The following is a 23610-nucleotide window of genomic DNA, read 5'->3' on the forward strand; positions in this document are numbered from 1 at the left end:
ACTTGTGGTTGTGGTTTACATGCGCCCAGAAACCAAGAGGCGACTGTACCGCTGCACTAATGACTTACAGCCCTCCACCCTCACACACATCCATCCCAACACACACACACATTCAGCCACTTACACCAATAGTTAGTCTAGTCGTTTTAAAGGTTTTCTCGTCCAAATAATGTCGGTGAAAGGTGAAATATGAGATCAAATCGCAGGGGACTTCCGGTGGCGCGCTACACAGCATGGCAGCATAGTCACTGAGCTCCGGGCATCAGCCTTAAATTCAGTTTTCATTACTCATTAATACTACACACAAACAAACAAATTACATCTCGCTTCGACAATGAATGGGGACAAAGTCAAGAAAGGAGGGTATGAACTACGCAGTAACTTTGAAAGAGAATCCGAGATGGAGGCTGAAGTGAGCGAAACTCCAAAACACGATGGAGGCCGCAGAGAGATCGAAACTCTGGATTCAATACGTACAGTGGTGAGTGAAGTTATGACTACGGGAATGGCAGCGCTCCAGGCCGAATTGAAAAAAGACTTCTCAGACTTCCGCACGGGCTTCAGGGAAGATATTAAAAAACAAATGGACGAATTTGTATCAGAAGTAAACCGGAGAATAGAAGATGTGACAGGCCAAATTGAAGGAGCAGTGGAACGCATAGGCCAGATGGAGGGAAACATGCTCGACATGGAAAGATGGGACATCGGAGTCAAAGATACTCTCACCCAGCTGCTCACTAATCAGCGGGCGCTACAGGAAAAAGTGACCGATCTGGAGGGGCGCTCCAGAAGCAATAATATCAGGATCTATGGCATCCCCGAGGACGCCGAGGGTACGTCAGTGGTGACTTTTATTGAAAACTTCATTAAGACAGAGCTGGGGAATGAACTCAGCCGTGGACTGGGGATTGAGCGTGCGCACCGCGCCATGGCACCGAAACCACCACCGAGTGCCCCGCCACGCTCTATGGTGGTTCGTTTCCTCTAGTTCTCTGTCAAAGAAAAGTTCCTTCACGCCGCCTGGAAAAAAAGAGCTCCGTGTCCAAAACAAACGGGTGTATTTTGATCATGATTATGCAACGGAGGTGCAGAACAAAAGGAAGGAATACACTGCCTGGCCAAAAAAAAAGTCACCACCAAAAAAAATGGTCATACACTCTAATATTTCGTTGGACCGCCTTTAGCTTTGATTACGACACGCATTCGCTGTGGCATTGTTTCGATAAGCTTCTGCAATGTCACAAGATTTATTTCCATCCAGTGTTGCATTAATTTTTCACCAAGATCTTGCATTGATGATGGTAGAGTCTGACCGCTGCGCAAAGCCTTCTCCAGCACATCCCAAAGATTCTCAATGGGGTTAAGGTCTGGACTCTGTGGTGGCCAATCCATGTGTGAAAATGATGTCTCATTCTCCCTGAACCAGTCTTTCACAATTTGAGCCCGATGAATCCTGGCATTGTCATCTTGGAATATGCCCGTGCCATCAGAGAAGAAAAAATCCATTGATGGAATAACCTGGTCATTCAGTATATTCAGGTAGTCAGCTGACCTCATTCTTTGAGCACATACTGTTGCTGAACTTAGACCTGACCAACTGCAGCAACCCCAGATCATAACACTGCCCCCACAGGCTTGTACAGTAGGCACTAGGCATGATGGGTGCATCACTTCATCTGCCTCTCTTCTTACCCTGATGCGCCCATCACTCTGGAACAGGGTAAATCTGGACTCATCAGACCACATGACCTTCTTCCATTGCTCCAGAGTCCAATCTTTATGCTCCCTAGCAAATTGAAGCCTTTTTTTCCGGTTAGCCTCACTGATTAGTGTTTTTCTTAAGGCTACACAGCTGTTCAGTCCCAATCCCTTGAGTTCCCTTCGCATTGTGCGTGTGGAAATGCTCTTACTTTCACTATTAAACATAGCCCTGAGTTCTACTGTTGTTTTTCTTCGATTTGATCTCACCAAACGTTTAAGTGATCGCCGATCACGATCATTGAGGATTTTTTTCTGGCCACATTTCTCCCTCGAAGACGATGGGTCCCCACTATCCTTCCAGTTTTTAATAATGCGTTGGACAGTTCTTAACCCAATTTTAGTAGTTTCTGCAATCTCCTTAGATGTTTTCTCTGCTTGATGCATGCCAATGATTTGACCCTTCTCAAACAGACTAACATCTTTTCCACGACCACGGGATGTGTCTTTCAACATGGTTGTTTAGGAAATGAGAAGCAACTCATTGCACCAGTTGGGGTTAAATAACTTGTTGCCAGCTGAAAGATAATCGCCCATGCAGTAATTATCCAATAGGAGGCTCGTACCTGTTTGCTTAGTTAAATCCAGGTGGCGACTTTTTTTTTGGCCAGGCAGTGTATATGCCCATCAAGAAAATACTACGGGATAATGGCGTACGTTTCCAGACCCCACTAACAAGAATGCGTGTTTTTTTGAAACGGGCCCTGTAACGTACAACAGCGCTGCACCAGCAGCAGAAGACCTGCGGAGGAGAGGATACACAGTGGGCGAGATCCCCGGCGGCAGGACCAAGAGCAAAGACATCTCAGAGGAGACGCTGGCTCGGCTTCTACCCTGGAAGACAACGGAGGCCCGACCCGGTGGAGAAAAGCACCGGTTCCAGGAGCAGATTCGGGAGAAGTTGAAGGAGTACCACAGAATGGAACCAGGAGCCACAGCAAGGGATGAGTGAGACATTTAATCATAATTTCCCCATTATCTTATTATATAATGATGTTTAGTTAAAACATAGGCTAATGCCCACGGGCAAAAGATACAGCCACCAAACTTTCTTTTTTTCCACTACTGAGGGCCCCACCTTGTGGCCAGCCCCCTCACTGTCTAAAGCGACATGACAGCTTTTTTGATGGAATTTCAGTTCACTGTTCTACAAAGTTCTGTTCTATACTGTACTGTTTATTACCATTGGTCCGGGGTGATACAAGAATGTTTCAAATGTAAGACTGACGCATTATCAACACTATAATATACTGTCTCTGAATGTAAATGGGCTGAATAACCCAGTCAAAAGAAGCAAAATGATAGCTAAAATAAAAAGGGAAAAGATAAATGTGGCATTTTGGCAGGAGACGCACCTTTCGGGTGCTGAACATGAAAAACTTAAAAAGATGGGGTTTAGAAACACCTTCTTTTCATCATATAAGAGAGGAAAAAGAAGGGAGTAGCTATATTGATTTCAAATGCTGTCAAATTCGAATTAATATCTCAAATTAATGATAGAGAAGGTAGATTTGTTTTAAGGAAAAATAGACCAGAAAGAAGTAACATTATTTAATGTCTATGCTCCCCCTGGGAGCAATATAACCTTTTTCAGAAGGATATTTGAACTAATTACATCACAAACGTATGGGACTCTTATTTGTGCAGGAGATTTTAATATACTTCTGAACCCTTCTTTAGATACAACCAATAGAATAAGAAGAAGGAATTTGATTGAAAAACGCATAAACAAAGTACTTAAAGACTTGGGACTTATTGATGTATGGCGGGCTCTGAATGGTTCAACTCCAGGTTATACTTTTTATTCTGCAAGACACACAGCCCACTCAAGGATTGACTATTTTTTCATGTATAACAAAGATCTACATAGGCTGAAATATTGCAGAATAGGTCAGAGGGATCTTTCAGACCACTCAGGGATTTTTCTAACTTTACATTTAGATGGTAGACAGCGAAAAACTTTGTGGCGACTTAATACCGGTTTACTAAATGACCATACCTTTAGAAATTCAATGGAGAAGGACTTAGCATTATACATGCAGGACAATAAGAAGTAAACCCCAGTATATTATGGGATGCAGCTAAAGCTGTTCTCAGGGGGAAGATTATAGCCAGGACAGCTGCACTTAAAAAGATGAAAACCCCAAAATTAATTGGTTTACAGGAAAAACTGAGAGACCTGGAACAAATACACATAACAAATAAAGAACCCTCGATTATACAACAAATCAGACATACTAAACAGGAAATAGATAAAATATTAGGTGAGGAAGTGGAGAAAAATATAAGATTCATGAAACAAAGATATTACGAGGCTGGCCCTAGGGCTGCAAAATTGTTGGCTTGGAGGCTCAAAAAACAACAGGCAGAAAACACTATCCACAAGATTAGAGACCCTACTACAAATAAAATTACTAACAATTTGGACGGCATACAAAAAGCATTTAAAAGATATTATAAATCTCTATACTCTCAATCAGAACAGGTTAATAATCAATCAGCTGCTGAATTTCTGAGCTCCTTAGACCTTCCCACACTAGGTAAAGAAGCTAATGATAAACTCATCTCACCAATAACAAAGGAGGAAATAAGTAAAGCTATCTCAAGTTTGAACACTAACAAATCACCTGGCACGGATGGCTTTCCTCCAGAATGGTATAAGTCAATGAAAGATCGCCTGCTCCCTTATTTGGAGTCCAGTTTTAATTATATTCTAAAAGGAGGCTCCCTCCCTCCTGGAGAGAGGCCTTCATATCTGTGATCCCCAAGGAAGGTAAGGACAGAGTGGACTGTAAAGGGTACAGACCTATTAGTGTTTTAAATTCAGACTATAAATTGTATGCCACCATTTTAGCAAAAAGAATGGAACCTGTAATGCCCTTGTTAATAGACGAGGACCAAACAGGATTCATAAAGAATAGACAGACACAGGACAACATAAGAAGAGCCTTACATACCATTGAACAGATTAACAAAGACCAAATTAGTGCCATCATTCTCAGTTTAGACGCTGAAAAAGCTTTTGATTCAGTCGGGTGGGAATTTCTGTATCTAGTTATGAAGAGATTTAACTTTAGTAAGGACTTTATACACTGTATCCAGGCACTTTATGCCTCCCCCACTGCGAGAATTAAAGTTAATGGCAGTCTGTCTGATTCTATAACTTTACAACATGGTTGCAGGCAGGGCTGCCCTCTCAGCCCCAACTTATTTAATGTATTCATTGAACCTTTAGCCCAAGCAATACGTCAACAGACAGAATTAGAAGGTATTTCCATGGGAGGAGAGGAATATAAAATAAGTCTGTACGCAGACGATGTATTGATCACAATAAAAAATCCTAATTCAGGCCTGCCTCTATTAATGAAAATGCTGAAAACATATTGGGAATATTCAGGATATGCCCTAAATATACACAAAACACAAGTTATGACATTTAATTACACACCTACAGAAGAACTCAACGTAATATATAGTTTCAATTGGAACGGACCCTGTATTAAATATCTGGGAGTGAGTTTGCCTCAAGACATGTCACAATTATTCAATATTAACTATAACTGTATTAACAAAAAAATATATGATGACCTTGATGGGTGGAGCCTGCTGCCTCTTGACTTTGGTAGCAGAATTAGATCAATAAAAATGAATATCCTCCCTAGGTTATTATATCTGTTTTTATCATTGCCAGTGGAAATCCCTCTGAAACAATTTAGAGAGTGGAATAAACATATTTCACGATTCATCTGGAATAAACAGAGACCAAGGGTTAAATTTTCCACCCTTCAGCTTCCAGAGGAGAGGGGCGGTAAGGCCCTCCCATCTTTAAGGGACTACTATTTAGCAGCCCAACTGAGACCCCTAGTATATTGGTGTAATTCTTCTTATGTAGCTAAATGGAAAACCATGGAGTTATCATTAACAGATGCTCCAATACAATCACTGCTTGGTTGTGTGGGAATGGAGAAAAAAATATTACATACGGAGACCCAATGGGTGAACTGCTCATTGAAGGTATGGGGGGAGGTGGCTAAAAAATTTGAACTCCAAAAACAGATAAAACTACTTAGATGGCCAGCGTATGACCCCAAATTTACACCAGCATTACTAGATCATAGATATAAACAATGGACCTATTATGGTGTTACTGCCGTATGCAAAATTGTTAAAAAATGGGAACTTAACAGCTTTAACAATTTATGTCAAATGTATGGACTAGGTGGGCATGACTTTTACAGGTACTTACAGTTCCGTGATTATTTTTGTAAAAAGCTGAAAGGTTGTAACCCAGCAGAGCCACCAGCAATTATTCATATATTTATGGATGCATACAACTCTGGGAATATTAAAGGACTTTTAAGCAAGTTATACCACAGCATCACCTCATTGAAGAAGGATTCTACAGACTATGTGAAACAACGATGGGAAAAAGAGTTGAACATTGTGATTACAGAGGACATGTGGCTGAACGCCTGGGAAACACAGTCATCCTCCACCAACTCCTGGACTTGGAGAGACTTCTGTTGGAAAAGCTTAATTCGTTTTTTTATAACTCCTAAGCAGAAGTCTAAACAGACTGGTACACAACTGGCCTGCTGGAGAGAACGTGGAGAGGTCTTTGCTGATCATGCCCATATTTTTTGGTCTTGCCCCTCCATCCAGTTTTTCTGGAGGGAAGTGGCAAAAATTATTTCAAAGGTTCTATGTTTTAATATGAATGTATCATTCACAACTCTCTATCTTGGGAATATGCCAGATGGGTTGAGTAAAGCTGATGTGTACCTACTTAGGGTCTTGCTGGCTGCAAGTAAAAAAGCCATCACAAAATGCTGGCTCCAGAAAAATGCCCCCATTACAGATTCTTTTGTTAATATTGTAAAACAATTACATGTACTAGAGCAAATGACTTACTCAGTCAGACTCCAAAAAGATCTAGGGGAAAAACGATGGCAGAAATGGCAAGCCTATCTGGCTAATGAGTGAGACTGTACGCATGTACTGGGTATGATACACTGTCTTTTGGATTTACTGATCACCCCCGGACCTTGAATATGGGTAATTGTTCAATGTTTTGTATTTGTCTTTTGTTTTACCTTCCTGTACTAAAAGAGGAAAATGATCTATAAATAAAGAGTTTAAAAAAAAAAAAAGATCAAATCGCAGAAGAAAAGAAAGGAAATCACAGAAGGGTCTGATGGTGGCGTCTGTCCTGTTCAGGAATAGTTCTTGCAGCACAGATTAGGTCAGTGTTAAACAGCTCCCGGTGAAGTGTTTGCAGACGAAGCAGTCAGACGTGTAGCTGCATGTTCAGGGCAGATAAGCTTCTGCTTTGTGACTATCAGGAGAGACATCCAGGTTTTGTTCACATGGTTGGCCGTGGTGCTCACCCCTGACTGTCTGCTCCCAGTTCTTCTCTTGTTGCTGCAAGTTCTCCGTCGTTGCCTCGGAGATATGATTGTGATCAACATCCAGACTGTCTGTAGGACTGAAGTTGTACAAAATGACTCAAATATGTGGTGGTGAAGATGAGAAGAAGATGAGAAGAAGATGAGAAGAAGATGCTGATGATCTGGATGAGTAGAGGAATGAGTCTTTGTTGAGCTCGTCCTGGAGTCTGGATACGATGGCTGGAGGTGAACGGGGTGGAGGAGTGCACGACTATTGTGCCTCAAATGACAGCTGACAGAAAGCAGAGGAGAGCAGATTTAAAGTTTTGCAGTAGCATCGTGATTGGCTGATAAAGGTCGTGGTGAAATTTGACTGGATAACTAGAAGAGTGGACACTCACAGTCAGCTGATTGGAGGAAACAGTAGGATGGATGAGCACAAATAAAGTCTTCCAGGTGTTTTCACTTGTGTTACCTGATTAGACCTTCTCTCAGTCTGAGCCTGACTGACACCTCCCTCTGTCTGCTGTCAGGGTGGGACCATCAGTTTGAGTAAACCCCACTGAACACAATAATAAGTCATTACTCATTATAGAAGTGTGTGTTCCAGTCAGCACCGTCGGCCCAGGCTGAGGCAGGTGTCCTCTGAGCATGTGCAGACAGGAGCTCTCCACCGTTGTTTGGACTCTCCCAGTAAAGCCCAATGGTGAAATTCCATCTCCATCCAACATCGATCATTTTCCATGACACGTGTCTCTGAGCAGCTTATAGACGCTGCTCTCAGCTGATCTGAGATCGGGATGTCTGAAGGCCGGCAGCATCTGATCCATACTGCCACTGCTAATATTTACTGACTGCTGCTGCAGGAACTGTGAGCGAGCTGCAGAGATCAGACAGAAACAAACATCTGGTATCAACTGTAGTCTGATGAGAGTAGTGATTGTGAACTCTCTGTTATTTTTCAATTCAAATATTTTACAACTATTTTCATTTTATAAAAAAAAAAGTGATCACAGCAGCTTTAAACCCAGAATCAGACCTCCATATCTGTCACAGTTTGTCTCTCTGTCCCTCGTCTACAGACACATTCCTGAACCCCAAAACCTGGAAATGAGTTTGCATTTTGTCACTTCAGTCATCTCATCTCAGAGTCAGTGGGTTTGAATTTAAAGTCTGCGGTTAAAGCTGCAGTAGGCAGTTTTATTTTGGCATCAGTGGGCAAAAATCCCATAATAACGTCTGAGCATATTATTCTCTGAGAGAAAACTAGACGTCTGCTCCTCCTCTTGTTTTGAGGACAGTTTCTCCAATCACAGGTCATTTCAGAGAGAGTGCATTCCTATTGGCTGTTGTACAGTTGCAGATGCGTGTGCACATCCCTTCAGATGGTGAAAGCCCCGCCCATTCTCCCCCCAACTCGTCAAATACAGAGGCTTTGTCAGTGGACGTCAGCATCAGACACCACTGCACAGAGGCACCCTCCTCGGCGGTAAGATACACACCCTTTGTAACACCGCCGGCAGGCTGAAGGGGAGCTGGATGTGGCCAACAAACTCTGGACTTTTACCCAGGAGCCTGCTGTTTGTCTACTTTGTGAATTTAAAGCCAAAGCATGACAGAGTTTTTTTTCTAAAACTAACGACAGAGTTTTGTTGCATGTTTTACAGATGTTGTATGTTTACTTTGAAAAAGACTGGATGCACATAACAAGCAGGAGCTGAGCATTTCCTGTGAAAGCTGAACTGTATTTTAAAAAGACACAATGCATGCAGGGCCGTTGCAACCGGACAGGCAAACTAGGCAATTGCCTAGGACCCCGAGCTGGAAGGGGGCCCCCAGAAACGGCTGACATTGGTCCATATCAATGACAATATGATGGAACTCCTATAGACACTGCAACAACGACAACACGTTGGAATCCCCCCTAATGGGGCCCCCTACTAGCTGCTGCTTGCGAGTGGCTAAGTAGGGTGACCAGACGTCCCGCACTGTGCAGGACTGCACAGCATTTCTGTCTCTTTTCACGCGTCACGCAAATTGAGACCATGTCCCGCATGATTGGTTGCCACCCGCGTTAGTATTGTTGGAGTACCGTAGTACTACAGTACCTCACGGTACCACTACTGTGGGATAAGTTCAAAGTCCAATCACAAGAGGGTGAGTGTCCATGAGCAACAGCGCATGGACACTCACCCTCTTGCGCAAGCAAAACAAATCATTCAGCACGCTATGCAAGTACAGATTTCAACCAGCAGCAGAAACGAAAGGCGAATCCTGCCAGTTGTGGGTTGAACAGGGGTCACAGATGCCGTATTCCTGTCAAATACACCGCAAGATAAGGCTTACTGGCGACGGGGAAGTCCAGCTCCAAGGTGCCTCTTGCCTAGGGCCACCAGAGTGTCTTGAAACAGCCCTGAATGAATGTAACAAGTGTAGACTGACACGCCATCCCTGAACGTCCAAAACTGACACAGGAGGGTACCCAGAGCGTCATATTTTGACTTGTAGGTTGACTGACAAAGCGATAAAGAGTCTGACAGTAAACAAACTAAAACATGTGTCAATATCAGCGAAGTGTTTCAGAGATGGAGAAAAAACGTTGCTAATAGTTTAGCTGTCTACGTTAGCTAGAGGCCCGCATCACAGTGTGTCCTGCGCCTCACTCCCCGACGCTACAGACCACCTCACCGGGAGGAGCACTGGCAGCAGCTGCAGAGATGACCCCCAGTCAGCGGCTACTCACTTCCAGCTCAAACCCCACCTCCAGCAGACTGGACAGCCCCGACTCCCCCACCAGATCGGCAAACTTTCTGTTGCTGCTGTTACACAAGTTAGACCTGTTGCTGCTGCTGGACACCGGCCTGCTGTGACTCCTGGCTCTAATTCAAGGTGCTACAGCCACCAATCAAAGGTCTGTCTCCAGAGTTGCTGCCGCTCTCCTCCCAGGGAAGCAGTCCACAGTGGCGGGGAGTAAGACGGAGGGAGCGTGGGGTGGCTAACAGCTAGATCTTGTCCCATTTGTGGTCTGATAATCAGAGAGAGCAGTGTGAGGAGCTGCAGGAGGAGGGGGGATTTAAAATTCTGATTGTATTTATTTATTTATTTTGTCTTTTACAGACGTCTTTCTGATCCAGCTTTAACACAAGCTAAAGATATTTTCACATCTTGTTCTACGACGTAAAATACATCAGTAACTGCCCCACTGTGAAGCTTTTACGTGACTAAAAAAGGCGGTTGCTATCAAGCGGCTAATTGAGACTAAGTGGTAATTGTGCAAAATCAAATTACAAGAAGCTGAGCGTCAGCGACATCGAGGTCATATGACTGTGGTGTAGTTTGTTTATAGTCTAATGTTAGCAATTGCATTTAGAAATCATCTTCAGAAATCTTCAAAGTGGTGTTTATTAGTGAAGGTTATCCTGCTGAACAAAATATTTAAGTATCATAGACGTTTGCTGCCACAGAGTTTATTTTCTGCAATAGTCCCAAATCCAATGAAAAACTCCCTGTGGATTGGATCAGACTGACAAAGTCATTGTTGGGGTTTCAGTGCTTTGAGAGCTAAAAACAAAATTCAGCCAATCTGTTGTGCAGCAGAGGTGACGATCCATATCTCAAAACCCTCTCAAATAAAACCAAAACTGCAAATCTACTTACAGCAACATATGATGTACAAACAAAGGAGCTTAAACCTGGAATAAAATCTATAAATCATTCACACAATAGAAGAGCTGATTAAAAAAACCTTCCCAACAGTGGGAATGTTAAAAAGAATCTTCCGGAGCAGAGGGGATGACAGATTTTGAACGTGATTAATTTTCCTAGCAGGTAAAACAAGACGGTGCCCTGATGGCAACAGAGATAATTTACCTGCATGAAGAAATGACTGGGAAATGGTTGTGTGGGGGTTTTCTGACGCTGCGACATGCTCACTGTACTCGAGGTTGTGTTCATGCTGGATGAAAGGACTGACAGAGACCAGTAATGAGAAGGAGAGGATGATGAGAGAGGAAGATGCTTTGTTCCTTGTTGTGCTCGGTTGCTTTGTGTCACCATGCTGTGTCTGCATCAGAAATTACGACTGAACACGGCGCCCCTGCTTTGTAATCTCACCCCGGACAAAGTGCTGTCATCCTGAAAAACACAGAGTGAGAAACACGCAGTGGGCGGAGCTCACCGTGTGACCGGTGATGGCTTCAGATGATGCGAGCTCTGGTTGGGGTTGAGTGCAGGCGAACAGAGGAGCTTTATGTTGAAGCAATGGAGTAAAGCTCTGATTAGAAGCGCTGAATGGATCCATTCATAACCTCCTTGTTTATGGGCTGAGTGGTGATTTGGGAGGGACAAAGTTTGACCTCATTAAGATTACTAATGCAGTTTGCCTTTGGGATTTACTATAAAATTGATAAACGAGTCAGTTTCAAACTTTGTTTACAAGTTCTTTACAGCAAAGCTGGTGGTTTGTTTAATTTTATTCTGGCACACAGTGATGAAGAACATGACAAGAAACTGCTGGCTGCTGTTGATTAAAAAAGCAGCCTGTTCTCACCTCTCTCCACTCTGTCAGAGATGTTAGAGTAAGACACGACGCACAGAGGCAACGTATTGTCATAGAACAGTTGATATGATAGCCTACGAATTTGTACCCCACTAATGACGTTATGTCCATAACGTACAGTTACTTAATTAACTTAAAGTTACTGTGGTTAGGTTTAGGAAAAGAAAATGAGCCTTTTTTAAATAGGAAATGTGCAAATTTGCAGGAAAGCCCAGTCAGTCTTCTTTCAGCATTGGCAGTATAAAAACAAAATCAGGGAGTGCAGCAAAATGCCGCCTACCTACTTTTGTTTATACAGAATGTGCCTTTTTCAGGGCAATGGGGGGCGTGAGCAAGTAACAAAACGTGTAGCTCAGCGTGTGACGTAAACAGTGACGTGGGAGGGAAGCCGCGGCTGGTCAGTCCTTCGGTGGTTCTCTCGTAAGTCGGCCCGTCCTCCACCGTCCCCGTCATCTGACGGTTAATGGCCTCTTCGTTTGCGAGGACAAGGAGGGCGCGCAATTCCTTGTCTCCCCAGTTGCTCATCTTTACAGTGTCTGTCAGGTTTGTGTTTCCCTCTTGCTACTAGCTGCTCGCTAATTCCTGCTATCAGCTGTTTTCTGTTTATCCACCGCCAGTGGGTTGCGTGTGCGGCGTCATCAACAGCTCCTCCCACAAGTCTTCAACAGCTCCTCCCGTTGTGGAAGGCCGCCTCGTTCTGTTTAAACCAAAAAGGTTCCGCCAATATGTCTACCCTACGAGGAGGAAAATTGGGCACCTCGGATCAACTCGCCAATCCGGCTCTGTGTGTCTAAACGCTTGCAGCTTGCCGGCAAAACGGCCCAACATTCACGGAAAATCTGGCAGTGTCAAAGAGGTGGCAGTGAGGTAGTTTCTTAAAGTGACTCAAAGTTCACACAGGTCCGAACACATGATGTCCTGGGCGAAAGTCCGTTCTTTTGTGACCCATCCACTGCCCCAACCTGCCTCCGTTCAAGCGCTCGGGACCGCTTCCTTGTTCACTGCCGTCAGCGCATTGATCACGTGATCACAGCCTTTCAAAATACATGGGATATGTACGAATTTAGGTGCGTTGCTTTTTGTAGGAAAACATCCAGAAAATTAGTGAACAGCCTGGGAGAGAGAATCCATCGGATCACGTCTGATGTCAAGTTATCTTTGTATTGGCATGGGTTTTTTTTTAATTTATCTGCATTCATGCTCAGATAGCTGTTCATAGAGATTACTTGAAATAAGCAGAGTATGGAAGAGGAAATCTAGGTGCTCATATCTGGTGGTTACACTGGATCAGCCTGAAATATTCACCCCCAGAGGCTCCATCATCATCCAGTGTATCCTAAAACAACAGTTTGGATGATATCCATGAGATATCCTGCGAATTAGCATCCCATGGATGACTTTATGTCTTCAATGTGAAGTTACGGAGGTTAGGTTTAGGAAAAGAAACATGGTGAGAACTATTTTCTTTGTGTTGAACTACACCTGCCAAACGTATCACCGTGCAAAAGAAAGTGTGCATCTACTCATGGACGAGAGGTTCGTGCTCGTGATGGTGTGATATGTAAACATTAACAGCGTGCTCGGCTGAGCTGCAACGTTAGCTAGCAGTAGATGCACGCTTCCTTCTGTGAGGTGATACGGTGTCAGCTGTCCTTTAAGCGTTACCATGTTTGAGATTGAACTTTAGTGCTCTGGATGAAGTGTATCTAGGTACATGAGAGGTTCAGTGCGGCTGCTGTCAGTTCTCACTTTGGCTTCTGTTTCAGGCTCCACATTTTATTTTGCTTTTTCATTATGCAGTGACTCATCCAGACCTCGGGACACACAATCTGTCTCTCACACACACTTTGACACCAATGCACATACTCAGAGTGTTTGTCATGTACAGATGTGTTGAGCATACCTGTGGCTTTTATGCTTTTAATGCACGTCAGTCAAACTGCGAGACACGCAGAAGAAATTCAATTTGTGTTTCACCTGGAAACGTCTTCATCACTCAACAGTCGCTCTGAGACGTAAAATATCTGTCACAACCTTCTCACCTTGTTCCTCCTTCCTCTCCTTCTCCCTCGGTACGTACAGTATGTTTCCACCTCCGCTCTCTCCCTCACTCCACAGAAAGTGGGTCAGAGTCTTGTTACTTAACAGAGGAAATGGGCAACACATGTGTCTGTCATCAGCAGGGAAACAAGATGCAAAGACACACACACACAAACAGGGGCTTGTCATGCTTGGTGGAGTGTAGCGTTGATGAAAGTTGGGTCTGCACATCACAGCTGCTTCATGTCTCAGTTTTTCTGCTCGGTGTCACATCTGGAGCTGAAGTAGGTTAGTAGGACGGCGTGCAGCAGGCGGCTCGGGCCAATCAGCGAACAGCATGGCTGAGGGCTGCAGCCAGAGCGTCTGAAGATCGTACTGTAGATGTTTCTGAGGAGCTGGATACTGAACGGCGAGTTTGTTCCAGTGGCCAAACTCCACTCCAGACTCCAAATCCCCTGTGGATCAAAATCGTCTTCCCCATCATGATAAAGAATCTGTAAAACTGTTGACGGGACAATCAAGTTGCCACGTACTTTTGTTGTTGGCGTCCCAGAATGTAAACAGCAGATGACTAAGGATATCTAATGCATCATATAGAGACGTAAAAGGCAACAGCAAAGCGGCGATACATGACGACTTCGTAATGAGAAGGGGCTAGCCGTCTATTATCTTCACTAGCCCCGGATCAAACCCTTGATTTCTCCCAGTGTGGGGATCTCTTGGAAGCAAGCAGATATTTCATAGTTTTACTCAACTGAAAATAATCAAAATGACGATGCAGTTGAGAGCACAACAAACTGAACATCTGGACCGTCGTAAAAATGCAATGCGACCCATTTTAAAATTCAATAACTTTTTTGTTTTTCAACATTGAAATATCAAACCGCTGTCAGGATCACATAATTACAACATAAGACCTCGTAATTTCAGCCTGTGACTCTGCTGATATCACCTCAACAAAGAGACCAGCCCGTTCTCATTCCCATGTTGTCAGATATCGCTGTTTTGTCAGCGATTTCAGCCTCAGACACTGATGCAAAGTGGCACCTTGTACGGCGGTATGATACGTAAGTTTGTAACGCCGCTGGTAACAGCGTAAGGAGCTGAAAAGTCCCTAGAGGGCAGAGGTGGACGGATCCAACAAACCCTGGACTTTCACCCAGGAGGCAGCTGTTCACTTCCCATATGAATGCTTTTTTTCTTAATGTAACCACGTGCTTTTGTTGCACAAGGACATAAACGTACAAACGAGGTCTTTTACCAACACTGTAAGTTATTTTTGAAGTTTTTTTTAAGTTTATTTTGAAAAGACACACTGTATGTAACAGGCGTAAATCGACACGCCTGATTTTAAAAGCAGCTAGCAGCAGTGAATGCCAACAACAGATGCAGGAGGATACGTAGCAAGTCATATGTAGTTGTGAAAGTCCACTGACAAGATGGTGATACTTCGGGTGGGGAAAGCGTCGGAGAGACAGTTCAGCCATTATGGAGCAGTGACACCAGTCAGTCAGAAGCAGGTTCAGATTCAGACAACTTTATTTACAATCTCACCAGGGGCAACTTGTTTGAACAGCTTGTCTTGCACACATACCACAGCAGATAGCAGCATGCACACACAGAAATAAACGAGTAATAACTGAAAATAGAAAATAATGCCAAGGATTTCAGGAGAGGGACACCCAGTTAGAATCAAAGAAAAAAGTCTCTCGTTAAATATCCAAAATCTGTTGTAACTTTGTCAGAAGCTAATTGAGAATACAAGTTTTCAGAGCTGTTAAAATTATATTTGACATTTATACTTTTACCTGCATAAAGGGACCTGTGTGGCTTTAAAACAACATCTGTGGAGGCTGACTGGGTTTGTGCCAAACTGCAGGAGCTCAGGTCACTTTTATTCTGTAAAATCAAGGAAAACACTCTATAAAATTAATTTTTAATATGTTTGGCACATGCCTCTGTGTGTGTGTGTGTGTGTGTGTGTGTGTGTGTGTGTGTGTGTCTACTGGCTAATAACACTCAGCAGTAGCAGAGCAAACGGCGCTCTCCAGTCGTGTTTCCAGTCGTGTTTCCTGGCTCTAATAAAACGGGGAGACATTGTGACACTGATCCAGCTGCAGAGTAATAAAACTCTACTTAAGTCTATTTGAACAGATTATTACTTATTAAAATCTTTGCTGGGCTCCTCACATGCAGTGGCAACATGAACTGTGTCACCTTCAGGAGCACTCAGCTCTTCTGGATATCGCAGCGACAGGATGGAAAAGCTCAGAGTTCTGATCCGGTTCATCAGAGCAGAAACGGAATCACAGAGTTAACCAGCTGGACTCGTTCTGGATCTCTCTGCCCATCTCACGCTGTAACAGTGACACATGGACGTCATTCATCTCTCTGGCCATATTCTTTTTTCTTTTTTCTTTGCATGTAGACAGGCTGGCAGAGACATCCTACAGCAGCAGCAGCCAGTTTAAACATAGGCATAAAGGACCCCCGTCCTAGTCCAGTGATTACCAACTGGTGGGTCCAGATTAGGGATAGACCGATATGGATTTTTTAGGGCTGATGCTGATACCGTTTTTCACCCTTAGCCGATGACCGATTATGGACTGCCGATTTTCTTGAGCCAATATTTGGGGCCGATACTGCTTTTGCTCCCTCAATTTACATCAAAAAAATGACACAATGATAACAAATATTACAGGTCTCAAGTTTAAAATAAGAAACATTTATTGAACAGTAAAAAATACTAAAACAAGATGGAAAGTTGAGGTAGAAGTTTAAGTTAAGTTTATTAATTCCATTGAGGGGAAATTCAATGTTTTTCACTCTTGCTTGTCAATTACACACAGGTCTGAAAGACACACACATGCACAAACAGGACCTATACATGCACAAAGTGGAGAGATGTCAGAGTGAGGGGGCTGCCCTTTGGTCAGGCGCCCCGAGCGGTTGGGGGGTTCGGTGCCTTGCTCAAGGGCACCTCGGCAGTGCCCAGGAGGTGAACTGGCACCTCTCTAGCCACCAGTCAATGCTCCATATTTGGTCCGGACGGGGACTCGAACAGACGACCCTCCGGTTCCCAACCCAAGTCCCTATGGACTGAGCTACTGCCGCCCCACAAAAATAAATCTGGGAATCGAACCCTGGTCTACTGGGTGGCAGACCATGGTGTAAACCTCTAAGCTATAGGGTCTGGGTAGAATATTAGGTAGAATATTATTATTGTTATTATTATACATTCAAATAAAAAAAGAGTTCAGTGCTCTTAAATCTTCCAGTAATGTCTTTATAAAATAAACAAATATTTAAGCTGAAGCATAAATAAAACAACAACTACTGTACACAGTAGGATTCGATGCATGTGCGCTGCAGGGTCTTCCGACAACACAGAGCTGCCCGTGGATGCCTGTCTGTAAATCATGCCAGGGAAAAATAAATCCGTGAACCCACGCGCGTATCGGCCAATGCTTATACAAGTAAAAAACTCAAATATCGGCCCGATATATCGGCCGGCCGATGTATCGGTCTATCCTTAGTCCAGATTTCTCCTTAGTCATTAGTCTAAGGTCCACAAAGAGAACAGAGCGTCTTACATGACAAACACAATACGGCGTTGCACATGCTCAGTAAGTTGGCATCTGTGCAGACTCGCTGTCGGAGGGTTTTACAGCTCACTTCCACTCCTCACTGGTTGGTTTGTGACGACACTCAGTGTGGAGGACCCTCTGTGTTATCACGGAAACAGAGTGAAAGTGGGGAGTGGGTGAAGGGTGGTTTGGGAAAGGTCCCCTGTCACTCAAAGAGGCCCCGCCCTAAATTATGCACAACTTTAAGCCTTAATAAAATGTAAACAGATGAAAATTCACCTCCATACAGTCGTCATGAATATTGATATTATTTACAGAGACCAAACAGGCTGTAAACATGTTTATTTCTACATTGTAACATGAGGGCCTGTGGGGACTGACTCACTCTTGGAGCCAGCCTCAAGTGGACATTAGAGGAACTGCAGGTTTTGGCACGTCAGTGTTGGCTTTATTTTTCAGCCGTGGAGTTTGTTGCCTCGACTGAACTGAGCCGACGTTTGTGGTGTTTTACAGTTTGAGTTGTGACTAGAGAGGAGCTGACTCAGCTCTCCACAGGAAATCCACGTCTGTTTCCAACAGCTTAGAGAGAATAAACTGCTGTTTACCTCTGAGTGTGTGTGTGTGTGTGTGTGTGTGTGTGTGTGTGTGTGTGTGTGTGTGTGTGTGTGTGTGTCCTGCCAGCTGACTATGCTGGTGTTCCTTCAGTCTTTGTTGATCATGCATGTTCCTCTGAGTCTATTATTTTCCACCAGATTCAGATGAAAACCACAGCGTCCTCCGGCAGCATTTAAAGAGAGGATCATGTCTCTTTTTTTATTCTTTCAAAACCAAAAACAAAAAAACTTAAGGACTGGACTGGACTTAACTCTTTGTTGTCTTTGGCGTCTCCCTTGAACACTAACAGGAAACAGAAAACTCAGTAGTATCTCTGACTGCATCCTTTCTTTAACCGTACTTCTCTCTCTGTCTCCCTCCCCTGTGTGTCTTGGTGGAGCAGATGAAGCTGCCAGTGCTGCTCCTCGGCCGGTCGGCGGACCTTCGTCCTGGCGAGTTTGTGGTCGCCATCGGCAGCCCGTTCTCCCTGCAGAACACCGTCACCACCGGCATTGTCAGCACCACCCAGAGGGGAGGCAAAGAGCTGGGCCTCCGCAACTCTGACATGGACTACATCCAGACCGACGCCATCATCAACGTGAGTGATTAGACAGGCAGACAGAGACAGACAGACAGACAGGCCCTGAGGCTGGGGAGGTTGGAAAAATGTCTGTGGGAGGAACAAAAAGACTTTGAGGCTTTCATGGCTCAGCAGTTCTGCTCCCAAAACTGAGTCTGACTGGATCCAAATGATTTGCATGTTTATGTAAATGATGCAGCTCCAGCTCCAGAGGAAACTGTTGGCGTTGGACGTTTGTGCAAACCACAAATATGTTACATTTGCATGTTTCATACGTGTCATGTCAACATTTCTAAAGTGATGTAGGGACGCCTGCCAAGCTGCAGACCACTGTTCAAGACCAACACACAACAAAAGCAGATGTTTTTTTTTGTAGCGACCTGTCTCTGAATCACAGTTCCAAAAGTGCTTGGTTTTTATAGAAACACCGCAGCTTTTCCTGCTGCTTGTTCCCCTGAATCAGTTGGTACTTTAAGCCAAAATATGATATTTTTCTAACAATAATCAAATAATCTGCATTTCATGTCAGAAACAACCTGCTCAAATGTTTTGTTTCTTTGGTTTTATATTCTTTGTTTCTGATTTCTTGCAGTACGGCAACTCAGGAGGACCACTGGTCAATCTGGTGAGTGAAGGAAGTCTCACATCAGAATGTGTCATGGCTACGTTGGTCCACAGTGCAAAACTAGTTTCACAGCATCCATCGCAACCACTATAATCATGGGTGTAGATTTCAAGGGGGACGCAGGGGACATGTCATGTATTTAGTCCATCAGTCCCATTCTTGTGACCACGATATCTCGAGAACACCTTGAGGGACTTTCTGTAGATTTGATGCAGTTGTCCACACAACTTTTAAAAGAACTGATAAAAACACTTTAGTATGTAAAAACTGAGGAAATAAAAGACAGTTTAAATGAACTTAAAACAAAGGTGAAATCAAGAAAGGCTCTCAGATAAAATAATGTTTTAAGAAGGGACTTAAAAGAGATGACTGACTCGGCCAGACTGTTCCAGATCCTCGGGGCCCTCTGCCCGAGGATCTCAAAGTACGTCCTGGTGTACTTTGAGGTGTGAGGTGTCCATGTTTTCACAGAAATGGATGGAAACTGTAACTGTAACTCTACTGGTGCACGGAGGCGTACAGTTGTACATGTTTGGTATTGATGATAAACGATCATGTTATGTCACCTCTTGTTTTTGGCATCTCAAATGGAAAAAGAAGTCGCCACCCTGAGAATAGGGTTCATTTAAATCTTCCATCACCTCTGAGTCTTAAAACAGAGTTTCTCTTTACTGGGACGACGTCCACATGTTGCGAAACACAGATATATGTAATCTCATATAAACAAACACCAGGGCCCATAATGTTCCAGTTAAGAAATGTAAATAAAGAGTTTAGGTAATGCTTGGCAGACGGTCGCAGTCTGCAGCTGACTCTGATTATGGGTTTGGTTTGAGCCGACCGTGTTACTGAAGAACAATGTGGCATCAGTTAAACAGTGACATTACTGTGGGGCGTTTGAGGAACACAACAAAATGACCGTGTGTGTGTGTGTGTGTGTGTGTGTGTCCTGCAGGATGGAGAGGTGATCGGTATCAACACTCTGAAGGTCACAGCAGGAATCTCCTTCGCCATCCCCTCGGACAAAATCAGACAGTTCCTGGCAGAGTCACATGACAGACAGGCCAAAGGTTCGCAGCTCTTTGACTCTCTCCGACTAAAACCGGACTTTTAAAATCCCTGTAAACATGTTAGTGTGAGTGAAATGGTCCTAAATTTGTCACAGTGGGACTAACACACCCAGATCATGTGAATCCTGCATGTATACAGTCAATCAGACCCAAACTGGCCGAGGCGCTCTGAGCATGCTCCACAGTTTCCGCCCCGGGCTTTGACCCGGAAGTCCAATAGCATTAAATGTGTAAGAGAAGAAGAAGCCGGTAACAACATGGAGAAATCTACATCCAGAGCCGTGACTTTTTGGACGGACCAAATGTACAGAGCTGTAAAGTTGTCCACCATGGTACCAGTTAGCAGCTAGCTAACTGTAGCTAACTTGTTTGTCCATTGTTTGGTCTGTGACGTAATAGGTCAACAGGAAAGGGGGCATATCTCCACCTATCGTAGAGGAGTCGCACATACTTGGCTCAATAAATGGATTCCCCTCCCGTGCTTGTATACTGGGACAAGGACAGTAGGCCAGTTAAATGTCCTAGCTGAGCTGTAACTGTAGCTCCACTTAACAGGGTGAACGAATGAGGTGATGAGCCTTACATCAGTCACAGCATGTTTCTCTTTGCTCTGCAGGTAAAACATTACAGAAGAAGAAATACATCGGCGTCAGAATGATGAGTCTCACTCCAACGTAAGTTCTGTTTCTGATGATGTCATGCTCCAGACGTTGTTACCACCCACAGCTCATAAAGGGAAAGGGACGCAACCTAAAACTAGGTGTTTCTGGTCAAATAAAGTGATTCATTAATGAGACAGTGGAGGCGGACGACGGGGGGAAGAGCTTTACAACGTGCGACATCCCTCGGACAAAGAAATAAAAGTCCACCTCTCTGCTCCAAACAGTTTTTTAACTAAGATCTCTTTTAAGGTCTGAGACGCTCTGTGAATAACTTTTATCTTAAGCTAGAGCTTGCACTGAAGGGAGCCCTGTTAGGTGTAGGAGGGATGCTTGATCTTGTGAGCTGGTGTTCAGAAGAATCTGCTGACTCTGATTAAACATGTTGACTCAATGATACAGCTGTCCTGTGTGGACCAATCAGCTTCATTAAAATCAGCCCAGTACTGCTGAGGTTGCAGCTTTTCCAAGCTTGAAAGTGTCCCGATTAATCAGAGCGATGCTTCGCATGTCGGAATTTCAAATGAGTCACGATGCATCATCCGCTCCAGTTTAATTAAGAGCTCCTGTTTTCCTCCCGTCAGGCTGGCCAAGGAGCTGAAGGAGCGGCATTCAGACTTCCCAGATGTCACCTCGGGGGCGTACGTCATTGAGGTCATCAGCCGGACTCCAGCTGAGGCGTGAGTGTCTCTCTCTCATTCCTTCTTATTCCCACATTATCTGGAGTTCACTGCCCAATATGTCAAATCAACAACAAGCAGCTTTAACAGATTTGAGGATGTGTAATTCTGCATGAATCATCTGGAGCAACTTTAATTTTTTCATGCCAATAAATGGCACAAGTTCGGCACATTTTCCACATCGTGAAGTTGACACTCAGAGACAGATAGAAGGGTTGGCTGGTTCCACACTCACTGCTGCAGAATCTGCTTTGTCCCTGGAAAGATGTATGGTATCCACATTAAAGCTAGTTGACGCTGCACCGGAGAAAGTCGCAGGTAGAGTTTGTTTTCTTGTTGTCTGGTGGGTTTGTGAGTCAGGATGAGGATCTGACCTTACTGAAAGGACATTTATTAGATCTGAACTTTCAGACTGCAGGATTTGGAAACTTCACTTCTGGTTTTAAAGCTGCTGTTTTGCTTGTGGACGCAGGATGAAAGCTGGCAGTGAAAGCAGAGTCATGAATGTTTCCCACCCACACTGTCCAACTCCCTCTGGCAGGGAGGACAAACTGCTTCAGTCCAAGTCGAGCATCCTCTGTGCCCTCGAGCCTCTACGTTTAAGGAACAGAAATGTATTTATTAAAGCAAAGCCTCTGAAAACTTCAAATCTGTAGTACTTCTCTATGATATTATATATTCATGACAAGATGAACAGACAGAGTTAGTGAAAATGGGTTGTCACGGATTTTAGAAGCACCACAAGTGGAAGAAAGTGCTGTACATAATTTCAGGGTTTCTGCAAACCACACATAGGTTACATTTGCAGGAGCTGTGTTTCCTGCTGGATAGTGCCAGAAAAAGTGGTTGTTTTTCTATTACGACATCACTGCATTTCCTGCTGAAACAGTGCGATAAAAAGCAGCAAGATAGCGTCACAAAAAGTAGGTGTTTTTGATGGAGGCATTGCTGTTTCCTGCCAGATTATATCCCCAAAAACTGGGTACTTGTAGCCAAAACATGATCTTTTCTCGTGTTTTTGTGCCTAGATCTAACCACAGTGATGAAACGTATCTGTGGTTTGCAGAAACGTACAACGCCAACATTTATTTGGTGATTTGGTTGCAGGGACAGAATATATAATGATGAATAAAGATTTTAACAGAAAGATATCCTGCTAAAGAAAAACACTTTCTCTCTTTTGCTGACAGCGCTGGCCTGAAGGAGGGAGATGTCATCATCACCATCAATGGCGAGCGAATCACCTCGGCCAGCGACGTCAGTGGCGCCATCAAGCAGGATGAGACGCTGCGAACAGTGGTGAGGCGAGGCAACGAGGACGTCATGCTCACCATTGTCCCCGAGGAGATCGAGCCTTGATGTCGCAGCTAGAATGAGCAAACAATCAATAACCCAACCCTTCAACCAATCCCGAGCTGGCTCTCAGTGTTTTTCAACCAATCATGAACACTTTGAAAAACCAAGCAACCAATAGAGGGGGGTGTGTGTGTGTGTGTGTGTGTGTGTCTGGGGCCACACCTACTGCGTTTAAGAACTTGTAATTATGAGCACTACTACTCTTCCATGCTGTTAGGCTCGCACACACCTTCAAAGCTCCGACTTCATGACTCTGGGATCTGAAGCTTCCGCCCTGTCGTCATGCTTCTCATGTTAGTTCCATTTTTCATCTAATCCCAATTTACTTTCCGTCATCACTGACCTTTTATATTCTACTAACGCCATCTGTCGCTACCAAGAGGTTACTGCAGGTTACCGTAGTTCTGTTTTGTTGTGTTATGTTCTTGATGGAATATTTTTTATTGTATTTTTGTCTCTTTGTGTTTGATGACAATTTTTCAAAAAAGGAATAAAATTATTTTCAAAAGTGTCGTCTTTATTGACTAATCAATATCAATGTAACGACAGTCAGTCAAAAGAAACTAACAGTGAGCTTAACAGAGTTTTGTACAAGCTCTTGATCATGCACACTGTACTTTCATATTTTCATAAATCTTTTTTTTGTGAAAGACAAATAGTCATCATGGAACTCAGTCTTACATCAGAATGTGTCCACATTAGTTTCACAGTGTCCA

The 23610-nt window shown here is 43.9% G+C and overlaps 1 protein-coding gene across 1 annotated transcript in view; it reads left to right on the forward strand.

The window, feature by feature from the left end:
• The window catches only part of htra1b (HtrA serine peptidase 1b), a 45167-nt gene extending 21765 nt beyond the window's left edge, over positions 1–23402 (forward strand). The window contains exons 5-10 of the mRNA XM_033610535.2: positions 18328–18522; positions 19097–19129; positions 20085–20199; positions 20816–20873; positions 21443–21538; positions 22729–23402. Coding sequence (XP_033466426.2) covers positions 18328–18522; positions 19097–19129; positions 20085–20199; positions 20816–20873; positions 21443–21538; positions 22729–22897 — 666 coding nt within the window. The 3' untranslated portion in view covers positions 22898–23402. The remainder of the gene's footprint in view (positions 1–18327; positions 18523–19096; positions 19130–20084; positions 20200–20815; positions 20874–21442; positions 21539–22728) is intronic.
• Positions 23403–23610: the final 208 nt, after the last annotated feature.

This window comes from Epinephelus lanceolatus, chromosome 21 (assembly GCF_041903045.1).
Source record: "Epinephelus lanceolatus isolate andai-2023 chromosome 21, ASM4190304v1, whole genome shotgun sequence".
Lineage (NCBI taxonomy): Eukaryota > Metazoa > Chordata > Actinopteri > Perciformes > Serranidae > Epinephelus > Epinephelus lanceolatus.